The sequence below is a fragment of the Herpailurus yagouaroundi genome, unplaced genomic scaffold (genome assembly GCF_014898765.1).
Source record: "Herpailurus yagouaroundi ecotype Mexico unplaced genomic scaffold, PumYag 211, whole genome shotgun sequence".
In the NCBI taxonomy this organism is placed as follows: domain Eukaryota; kingdom Metazoa; phylum Chordata; class Mammalia; order Carnivora; family Felidae; genus Herpailurus; species Herpailurus yagouaroundi.
The window spans coordinates 8,776,690-8,788,416 of record NW_024412442.1 but is presented as its reverse complement, the minus strand read 5'-3'; the positions used below and the strand labels follow the sequence as shown (position 1 = coordinate 8,788,416).

General features: G+C 42.4%; 1 protein-coding gene across 5 annotated transcripts in view; it reads left to right on the top strand.

Annotated features, from left to right (window-relative positions):
* ZNF248 (zinc finger protein 248) overlaps positions 1–7,695 on the top strand; it is a 20,514-nt gene extending 12,819 nt beyond the window's left edge. For 4 of the 5 annotated variants that reach the window (XM_040454282.1, XM_040454283.1, XM_040454281.1 and 1 more), the window contains one exon: positions 3,437–7,695. In XM_040454282.1, the coding sequence (XP_040310216.1) occupies positions 3,437–4,935 (1,499 nt within the window). In that variant the 3' untranslated portion in view covers positions 4,936–7,695. The remainder of the gene's footprint in view (positions 1–3,436) is intronic. The other variant, XM_040454285.1, reaches the window with a different exon arrangement.
* The last annotated feature ends 4,032 nt before the right edge of the window (positions 7,696–11,727 follow it).

Here is an 11,727-nt window from a genome sequence, read left to right as displayed (position 1 = left end):
CTCCTCCTCCCCCTGCTCCTCCTCCTCCTCCTCCTGCTCCTCCTCCTACTCCCCCTTCTCCTCCTGTTCTTGCTCCTCCTCCTCCCCCTCCTCCTGCTCCTCCTCCTTCCTGGTTCCTGTTCTCTCGCCTCTCTTCTTCCTTTCCACTCCTCCCTACTGCTTCTTTTATCTTTCCCTCTAAAGATGTAAAAAGCATTCATTGATCAAGGACCCCGCTCAGCCAGCAGACTCCTTTTCTAGAGAGTGGTTGTTTCCAAGTAAAAGCAGTGGCCCTGGAACAGTTCCACTTCTACAAGTGGTTTACAGTCCGTTAAATCGCATCGTGAGAGGAGCTGGAGAAGGAGTAGCCTGAGTGACAGGAAAACCCTGGAGCCTGGTTTCCCAGGAATCCAACAGGGAACAGTCTGCCATTGTATTTCTGCCTTCACTGGCAGCTCCGGCACCAGCCCGCTAAACCCCGTTTTCCCCTGTTGCTGGTCTCCTCATGTTCCTGGGTTGCTTGCCTTCCAGAACCGTCTTCTTGCCTCTTCGGTTTCTCACTGATCCCACTCAAAACCAGAACTGCATCTGTGTTCTCTCATTCCTGGCTCGATCTAATTACTAACTGGTTTTTATTTTCCTACCTAAAGCATCCAATTTATCTTTCACTAGCCTGGAAAAGTTGCTAGTTATTAAAAAATAAAATTAAAATTGAAGTCTGTTTTCACTGACTATTGCAGTGTGGTCCTATGCTGCCTATGTCATTTCTTTCTCTCTGCTCTTCAGAATTTATACCAAACCCCATACTTTCCTATATCTTAAATTTCACTTATAAATGCTTTGTCTTATTTACAACTTTTATTCTTGTTTACTTTGCCTTTTCAGATACTTAATAGTGTCCATGTGAATTCTTTAGACATTGCACGGTACACTGTGATGGCTTGTTATTATTTCACTTATTTTAAGTTAGAACTCAAGGTTTTTTTCCTATCACTTAAGTGGCCCATATTTTATGACCCTCACCCACGATTGGCCGTATCCCCAAAACTCAGATCTAATCATAGCACCCTTGTTTAGGGTTTCTTTCTTTATTGAGATTTTGTTGTCCCAAAGAGAAAGCCCTTTATTTTCCTAATTCTGACAGTTTACTAATTACTTTGTTGATTAACTGTGGAGCCACGTTTGGAAGAGATCATTCTTTTTCATCGATTCAGAATGCATTCTGTGGTACTTCTCCTAAATGCACATTGCCGTTTGGTCCTCATGTATACCAGCCCGTCAGGAACAGTTTGGAAATGATTCACATTCACATTCCTTTTAAGAGTCATTCATATTCTGCCTCTTCAGTGAGGTCAGAGGAAGCAGGATTTTGGTAACACCCGCCAAGAGCCAGACTGCGGTCTTCACAAAGGTGTAGCATGGAGTGAAGGACTTTCCTTACACTATGGTGAATTTCACAGGCAGTAAACTTGTTCTGAAGACAGCGACTAAAGGCTGGAGGTGGAAGGGGTGTCGCGGTGCTCGTTGGCGTTCATTCTTTGCTTGTTATTTTTGTGGTTGTTTTCAATTAAAGAAAGCAGCATTTCCTGGAAGATGTCCAGGTTCCAGGAAGAAGGGGGCTGGAGCACAGCTGGCCAGGTGAAAGGTGTGTCTCTGGGAGTGAGCAGTTTATGAGAGGCCCAGCTGGAGCTGCACAGAAGTCCTGTTAATGGACTTGTGACGGGGCGGCCTGCACACTTACTTTTAATTTGTTTTTGCAGTGTAGTAACTGTTATCAGTCGGTCCTTGGAGCAGTGGGCTCAGGACGGCATTAGACTTTTTTTCACACGAATGAACATTGTTGCATTGGGTAGCAGCAGTGAAGCACAGCCAAGAATTTGTACGATAAGGTTTGTGGAAGGTCTCAGAACCGTGTAGAGGAGTGATCCTTCTATAAGGAAGTCTCACAAGTAGGTAAAAGCCACAGGTGAGGCTAGGTGTAAAGGCAGAAAACCTTGATGTGAAAGATACGCTTAGATATAAAAGCAGACTTAAGATCAGCATTGCCTCAGAAACAGAATGTTGGGTGAGTAATCGTGTGACTTGCCGGTCAGGACAGATTCATTAACAGCTGTGAGAAAACAAAATGAACCTGTTCCTTTGCAGAGATGGCCCGCCCCTCATCTGTTTTGTATTTCCTACTGGATATTTGTGGTGTTGTGAATCACAGCTAGGTAGAGAATGAGAGTCTGAGGTGAAGCAGTGTCCTTCAAAACATGAGGAAATAGGTGCTTTCAGAAATGTCTTCTGATGCTGATCTATCAAACGGAGGGGAAAAAAGGAATGGCCACACGCACACAGGCGAGGATCCTACCATAGTTCGAGGTTGGGCTGTGAGGATGTGAGGACATCAGCCATGATCTGCCTCTGAAATCTTCCTCGGCCGTGTTTTTCAAACAGTCTATTTGTAGTTCATTTGTTACTAAAAAACAAAACAAAACAAAACAAAAAACCCTCCCTTGTTGAACTCATCCAATTCTCTACATTTCCTGCTTCCTAAATGGACACCTCTCAGAAAATCTCCAGCCCTTGCTCACCGTGTCTTGAGTTTATTTCACTTCCAGCCTGCTTCTTACAGCTTTTTTTAAAAAAATAATTATTTCTTGTGAAATAAGTCAAAAGAAAAACAAGATTCTGGGCTGTAGGACCTCCTGGTGGAACCTGAGGAAGTTGGTGTTGGTGCATCGATAGAAGATATGCTCCAGCAGGAATCCTGCCCCAGAAATCTGTGTCTGAGGGGATTTAGGACTGGACTGTTCTGTCTCCACCAAACATAGTTCATCCTCTGAAAGCCCTGTCTGCTAATCTCCACTGTCACTTTATGCAGTGTTCAGGGTCTCTGTCGGGCTGACCCCATTCTCTGAGTTCCCCTGAATCAGCCACTCCTGGCTCCCTGTGCTTTGAATTTTCACCCTTTCCTGTCCAGTTTTGAAGGTTACGTGTTTAAAATGTTAAATGTCAGGGCACCTGGGCAGCTTAGTCGGTTAAGCGTCCAACTCCTGATTTCGGCTCAGGTCATGATCTCACTCATGGTTTGTGAGTTCGAGCCATGCATCGGGTTCTGCACTGTCAGTGCAGAGCCTGCTTGGGATTCTCCCTCCCCCTCTCTCTCTCTGCCCCTCCCCTGCTCATGCTTGCTTGTTCGCTCGCTTTCTCAAAATAAATAAAACTTAAAAAACAATTAAAAAATAATAAAATGTTAAATGTCATTGCCAGGTTCCTTCCCTGTTTCCACTGTCGCGTGTCTTTATTTTCCAGTGAAAGCAGAAGGATAAAAAACGTATGCTTGGATTTAGTTCACACCAGGAAACCGAGCCTAAGACAAAAGTATCAACTAGATAAAAGGGCATTTGTGTGAGTTCGTTTCCATTAGAAATGTACTAGGATTCATAAGATGTGGTTATTTTTCTCATTTTAGAAGACTGGAAAGTTGATGACCTGATAGAGAGCAGCCAGGACAATGAAGACGAACATTTTTGGCAACTTGATTTTACCGCCAACAAAACATTAAATATAGATAGTGGTGCTAGAGTAAGAAAAACTTTCAATCTGGGCACAGATTCTGTTCCTTCAAGAAATTTTCCATATAAGATATGTGACTCGTGTGAAATGAGTTTGAAAAATATTTCAGGCTTAATTATTAGTAGAAAGAGCTATTCTGGAAAGAAGCCTGATGAGTTTAATGTATATGAGAAATTGCTCCTTGACATCAGGCATGAGAAAACTCCTCCTGGAGGGAAATCTTATAAATATAATCAAAAAAGGAATGTGCTCCATCATAGTCACGATCTCAGTCAGCCAATTTTTGATCAGCCTTCTGAGTATAATGAAAATGGACAAGCCTTCCATGAGGAAGCGGCATTTTTCACAAACAAGAAAATTCAGATAGGAGAGACGCTCTGTAAATACAATGCATGTGGAAGAACCTTCATCCACAGTTTAGAACTCAGTTTATCTCAGAGAACTCATTTGGAGATGGAGCCATATGAATGCAGTCTTTGTGGGAAGTCCTTCTATACTGATTTAAGATTGGGACACCAGAGAACTCTTACAGGGGAGACTCCTTATGAATATGACGAATATGGGCAAACCTTCTGTGATGACTCAACTTTCATTATCCATCAGGGAACCTATGCAAGAAAGATTCCCCACGAATATAAAGTGAGTCATAAAACGTGGGAAAAGTCATCCCTCTTTAAACATCAGATAGTACACATGGGCAAAAAACCTTATGAGCACCATGAAAATAGGAATAACTTCAGCAAGAAGTCCCATCTCACCCAACTTCGAAGAGCTCACTCAGGAGAAAAAACCTTCGAATGTGGTGAATGTGGGAAAACATTCTGGGAGAAGTCAAACCTCACTCAGCATCAAAGAACACACACAGGAGAGAAACCCTATGAATGTACTGAATGTGGGAAATCGTTTTGTCAGAAACCACACCTTACCAACCATCAGCGAACACATACAGGAGAAAAACCCTACGCATGTAAGCAGTGTGGAAAAACGTTCTGCGTAAAGTCAAACCTCACAGAACATCAGAGAACGCACACCGGGGAAAAACCGTATGAATGTAATACGTGTGGGAAATCCTTCTGCCACAGGTCAGCCCTAACTGTACATCAGAGAACACACACAGGAGAGAAACCCTTTATATGTAATGAATGTGGGAAATCCTTCTGTGTGAAGTCAAACCTCATTGTACATCAAAGAACTCACACAGGGGAGAAACCCTATAAATGTAATGAGTGTGGGAAAACCTTCTGTGAAAAATCAGCTCTCACTAAACATCAGAGAACTCACACAGGAGAGAAACCCTATGAGTGTAACGGATGTGGGAAAACCTTTAGTCAGAGGTCAGTACTGACGAAACATCAGAGAATTCACACGAGGGTAAAAGCTCTTTCAACATCCTGATGTCCAGAAGTCTCCACCCACCCTTTCAAAGTCTTACACCATTTTTGAAAATGGATGAATGAGACCCAAAGAATGCCTCATGTTACTAGAAAGCGACATCTTGTTGTACTTCAAATAATTAATACTAGAATGAAACCTTACAGATATTTTGAATATGTGAAAGCTCTCAAAAACTGAAACTTTTCATCAGAAAATTTATATTGAGGGGAAGTTTATTCACTTAAGTAATGTAAAAATCTTTGTCTAGAATTTATGTTGTGTCGTATTCCAGATGTGATACCAAATTTTATTGTAAATACAGTGGATGGTATTATTCATTCATACCCAGACTCACAGTGGAATCTGAAGCTTAAAAAAAGTTCAATCACAGCAGCATTAAACATTTATGTGAGGAGTCTCTGACGATTGCAGGCCCAATGTGGGTGTAGCAATGTAATAGGAATTGGATGTACGCTTGATTTGCAAATTGGAGTCCAACGAACTTGTGGAGAAAATATCCCTTCATTAAATAACTTCTGGTCTGTATTAATGTTTCCCACACTAAATACCACCAGTGTCTACAGGTTGACGTAAATATAGATGTATATATGTAGATGTAAATATATTTATGCACACATACCCACACAGATGCAGTAGTGTGTTAGAGTAAGCCCGCAATGGCTTGCAAGTACTGCTGATGGTTAAATTCCCAGGAATTTTGTGAGCCAGTTCTTAGAACATAATCATTATTTAAAAATTAAATTATATTAAAAACAAAGCTAATAAATACTCAGCACTCCTTGCTTCCTAATTATTTTATAATATTTTGCTATTAGCCTTGTTCTTTAGGTCACTCACAGTATCGAGTCTGCATGGTGACAATACCATACAACACGTGCTCCTGCCCGTCCCTTCCCACTTCTGTACTCAGTCATGAAGGTAGCTTGGCTTTAGTGGGAGTGTTTACACCCTGCAAATTGGCAAACCCTACAAACCGGGGTTTTTATTTTTTTATTTTCTCAGACAGCCTGTTGTCAAATATTTACCGGCACACCGCTGTGTATATATGAAAATATATTTGGAAAATTTAAAGTACAAACTATATACCTTACCCCCTGTCCCATTTCCCGCCATAAATAAATGGCTGTGGCCATTATCGCTGAACTGCGTCTTCAATAAAGATCCCCAAATCTGTTTTTGTGAGGTTTTTTTAACTACCTTTACATCAGTCTTCATTGTAAATACTACCAGAGCCTCTTCGTAGTTTGGCCAGTCTGTGCTGTGTCACCACCGCATCACCACCCTCTTCTGTGACATTGCTGGCGTATATGATGAGTGAGTAGGGCTGTTGTTACTGAACTACTGCTTCCCAAAAGAAGCCAGATAGTATTTTTCTGAGTTTTTTCAGCTGCCTCTGGGTCAGTCTGTAACGTAAGAGCTGTTAATAACAATGGTATCCCATGAATTTTGCACAGGTCTCCCATCAGTTATGAACAGGAATACTCCCTACTCTCCACAAATAAAAGTAGTGCTATGCGCTAGAATGCCACGTTCATTCTCTTGGTATTGGGTTGTTGTATCTACTTAGGCATGATACGTTGTATGTGACCCAGGAACTGGAACTATGTAATTGTATTTAAAATAATAGGATGTCATATACTGTCTCTTCCTCCTTTGTTCTGTTTCCTGTGCCTCCTTGGAACACACTGATCAGCGGTTCCAAGGACACTGCCCACCCAGCACCCATTCTCTACTTCTTACTTGCTGGGCTGTTTTGTTTCTCTTCCCATCCCCCATCCCCCCACCCCCAGGCAATTTAGGAGTAAATGCAGATTAAGTTAATCATGGAGATGCTATTCTAATGATTTTGTTGGGATGGACACGTGAGCAGTGAGATGTTTGGAAAATATTCTGCGGTACTTCTGGGAAAGATCTCAGTGATAAAATACTGTCATGGCATGAGAAGACACAAGGAGAGATTGCCTCTCTTATGCTGGATTTTTTCATGTTTGTATGTTGTACCAAATTATAGCTTGTGGCCCTGAAGGGCAATAGCCTGAAGAGAACAATAGACAAAATGGAAAAAGCCTGGCTCAGAGGTGACGTCATAGAGCTGCACAACTCCATCTGGACCTGTTTTCTGCTAGGACTTTACATTACTGCAGTAGTAATGGTTTCTTATTGATCCTTAGGGCTGTCTGTCACTTAGAGCTGAAGCATTCCAGCTGGTACCGACACGTACTTAGTTCTAAGTGTTTATGTTCTATACAGTGATTTGGGGGAAGAATGATTTCTTTTGACAAGTTAATACAGGGATAGCTCTTTGTATCAGCCTTGGTTCTGATGAAAACCAGAATGCTACCCCAACTAAGATTCTGATGGCAGACTTCTCACAGCGGTTTGGGCCAGAAACAAGGAATACTGAAGCGCCTAGGGGCTGGCATCACTGAGAAGCCATGGCCAGTCTAAATCCTAAAGGGGCGAAGGATGGAGACAGGTGTCACCAGAGCCCATTAAGAGCTGCTCTCACGGAGGAGAGACCATCTCCTAGGAGACACTGTCACTACCAGAATTGTGGCACTGGATTGCTGGTGCCTCCCTTTGGAGTACCCAGCCCGGTGCTACGTGTGGGTTAGCTGAGGTGGGCACAGAGAAAGGGGACAGCAGGTCTGGGAGGAGCTAACGGCTGATGAGCTGCTCAGTGTGTTTTCATTTCTGTAAATTCCTATGTAAAGTCTCCGTATTAGAAATAAACTTACTCTACTAGTTGAAAGTTCCATATTTCTGCTCCATTGTGCTTTTGTGTCATAAGTAAATTCCCTTTGGAACTGAGCACTGTGGCAGGTGTCTCTGTTGACATGCATGAAGCAGGTAGTATGTTGAATTGCTTTCTTCATACATCTCTTGTGGTGTTTCTCGTTATATGTGTTGTGAGATACGCAGCTCTGTATTCTTCCAAATCAGTAGCCAGTTGTCCCTGCATTTTTTGATCAATTCACCCTTTTCCTCGTCAGCTTGATAATGGCGTTTTGAGCACGTACTATATATTGTGTGTAGTGACTATTGCTTTTTGTCTGCTCAAGGCAACTCTTCTGTATTCTCCCAAGTAATATAACCTGTCCTTGTGAATGTGTGAGTTGACATTTATCACAGATGACACCATCTCTTCCTGGCCCCACATTTGTATTGATCCCGGAATGGTCACTTGTTACAAAATAGGCCAATGAGGACCCATCCCAGAATATTTTTGACAAGTCTCCGTGACCAGATAGTTTATGTCCTTGTTGCTGCCAAAAGTCCTACCAAGAAAACACGTCCGCCCGCGAGAACCTGATGGGGATGGTGCTGTAAAGTAAAATAAAAATAGGAAAAGTTGTCAGAAACATGGTTTGATTGTACGTCGCGTGGAGAGGGACTGACCTCACTTGGACGGCTGCAGCGGAGGGAGTGAACCATTTGGTCATCTGGAGGGAGGGAGAGTGTGCGGCGTGTATGTGTGTAATACGTGTGCATGTGTAACCAACAGTTTTACATACCTGTAATTTTGTTTCCTGAAACAACACCCTAATTGCGTGTGATACATTCTGATGTTTTGTATTGTGCTGCATTCTGTTAAAAGAAAAGACTTGTTGCTGTATGCTAAACCGATTTCACAGCCAATGAATGGGTCATCTCCCAGAGCTTGAAAGCCAGTGCTCAAGTGCAAACTCAGAAAAGGAATTCCTGGGTCACAGGTGTGGTTTTCTGAAATGAGTAAGCAATTTACATTTCCAGTGCCTGGAAATTGTTTTCTGATAAACTCCCAAGAACTTGTCTTTTGGGAACTGGGCCCATTTTCTGTGTTGAACTTGGCCTCCCCTTGCCTGGTGTGCCCTATCACTTCATGTCCAGCCTGTACTTGGCAAGGAAAGGTAGAGCTGTAGCCTCTGGAAAGGTTCAACCCATGGCGTCCTAGATGCCCTCAGCCACCCTGCTTGTGGCTCCAGTCGGAAGCTGCAACTGTAGCTGTGCCCTTGCACTACCCGCCTCTGCCTCTTTGTGGGGAGGGCTTATCCTGTTCCGATTCCTGTTATTTCCGCTGGATCTTCATCTGCCACTCAGGGACCGGACTCTACGGGATCCCAGCCTCCTCCCTTTTCCCCGCCTGCCCCTCCTTTCAGATTCTACATCCCCAGGCTTCCCTTCCAGACAACGAGGACCAATATCTACTCTTAGACACCACTTTAGGAGCAAGGTCCCCTCAGATACTTGGGGAGGTGGAAAAGTGATGCTTGATGTCTTGCGCCTTCCGCCGTGTGTGGTCGGGATGGTTGACACTCAAACTGACATTCAGTTTCCTCATATACAAAATGGGGGTGGTTCTCCCCATGTGAAGAACTACATTTTCATCTTGCTTGTAGTGACACACAGGCCAAAAACTCTCACTGGTCTAACCCCCCAAAGTCCTTAGAGAACAGGAGGGGAGGTTACAATTGTTTGAACTCTGGGGCGCCTGGGTGGCTCAGTGGGTTGTCTGCATGATCTCTCAGTTTGGGACTTTGAGCCCCGCGTCGGGCTCTTTGCTCACAGCTCAGAGTCTGGAACCTGCTTCAGATTCTGTGTCTCCTCACCCCTCTCTCTCTGCCTCTCCCCCACTCATGCTTTGTCCCCCCCACTCAAGAATAAATAAACACTAAAAAAAAAAAAAAAAAAAAAAAAAAAGAACTACTTGAACTCCAGCCCCTAGTGAAGATGTATCCTGCTCTATTGGGTCTCTGACCACATTCTTTAAACTAGAAAAGGAACTTGGAGAAGCATGGCAGCCGTGTCTAGTGTCTATGAGTTGTGGGACTCCCTTAGTCTTCCTGTGACTGGGCACTCCTATGCTGATGGTCCTTACCATCTGCCCATGTTGGGGGGAAAGGGCATGAGTATTCTTTGGAATATAACAGATGAGTAGCCTTCACCCCCACCCTCTCCTAAATAGTTGCCTTCCCTAAAATAACTATCATTTTTCAGTCCAGCATGTATCCTAGGACTTTTTCCATGCATTGTAATCCATGTTTGTTTACCTACACAGAATTTATAATAAACCAGAATCTGACGGGCATTTGACTTTTGCAAATCAGAAACACTGTCAAAATATTAAAATCCTACATTGCAAGCAAAAGTGTATGTGCCGTTTCCAAATAATACGCTGTTGCCTGGAATTAGACAACTTTAAAGCTGTCATGCCCAGCGATTTGCAAGCTGTATTTTGTAATTGCTCCGAAAGAGAAATAAACCATGTAATTTTTAATAGCCTATGGATGAACAACTATTATTTATGTTCTTTTGGAGTTTTTTGGCATATGATTTGGTGAGTTGTGCAGATATTCTATATTATTATAGTTTAAAACATTTTAAAATTCCTATAAAATGTATCCAAAAGTTTTAAAACTGCTGATGTTAGCGGTTGTGATGAAAAACATCTGAACCACAGTAACTTTAGAAGAGCAAATACTATGGAAATAGCATGCTGTTAGTTTAGTAGGTAATGAGAAAAATAGTATGCTCAGAAAACATAAATAAAATGACTTTCATATACCACAGGAGTCACAGACTTACATTCTCTGAAACGTGTTCTTCAATTTTACTTATATGGGAAAATTAGTGAAAAAATAATACTGCTCTCTTGTCATCCATAGGTGGGTTGTGGCTTTGTCTCTGGTGTTCGGTTTGCTTTCTTCTATTTCAGTGTTCTTTTAGGAAATATGCACGCACACTCTCTCTCTCTCTCTCTCTGTCACAATTACTAGGATAACATATATATTATATATAACATTTCATTTCACAATATGTGATTAACATTTTTCCATGTTTTTCTGCCTTTATGTGATCATGTTTAATGACTGCCCAGGATTCTGTCTTATGGATCAGTACCGTTTTACCTACAATCTATTGATACTCGCTTAGGTGGTTTCCAGTATTTTTATTATAAATAACCTGTGGAGGAGCACCTTGGGGCATATACCTTTCTACACTCCTCCAAGTTTTCTTCTTTGAATTTCTTTCCAAGAGTGTAATGTCTGGACTAAAAGGTAAGTTCATTTTCAGTGCTGATGAAATTGACTCCAGAAAGGCTGTATGAATTTCAGATCCATCCAAAGTTTGAAAATGTGAGTTTTCTAAACCTATTCCCACCATGGATCCTATTCTTTTACAATTTTTCCCAGCCTTATATGATATAAGGTTTTCTAGAGACATTGAGCAATTTAATACTATTTATTGACTTATCATCTTCAATTTCTTTCTTTGTGTTGGCTCATGTCCTTAGCCATAAGGACACTTTTTATGAACCATAAAAAAATTATTTGTTTTGTAAATTTCTAGTTTTACTGTTTTACATTGGGCTGGGTCTGTGCAAAAAGATAAGCGGTGGATGGACCCAGGGTCTATATTTTGGGGTTCCCGGGGCAGCCATATGTGGGGAAGGTGGTCAGTAATTGAGTTTGGGGGAGAGGTCTTGTGCTCCTGGACCCCAGGGCCCAGAGATCCTCCGGAGTAGAGCTCAAAGGCCTTACTCATACCTCTTACCAGCACGGGCAAGCCAGCAGGGGGAGTAAGAGGATTGATTTGGCCATTGACTGCCCACCCTTCCCCCACTGCCCCCCTCCCCAAGGGCTCAGGGCACTGGTATCTGTAGGACCTGAAGTGCCTTTGGTTCCTAGGCCTGGTTTTAATTGAGGTGCTTACTCTGTAACGGTCATAAAAGAGTAGTACAATAGTTTCTTGATTTATGTGCTCTTTGTAATATCTTTTATCTCTGTTTACAGCAACAATGAGAACTATACA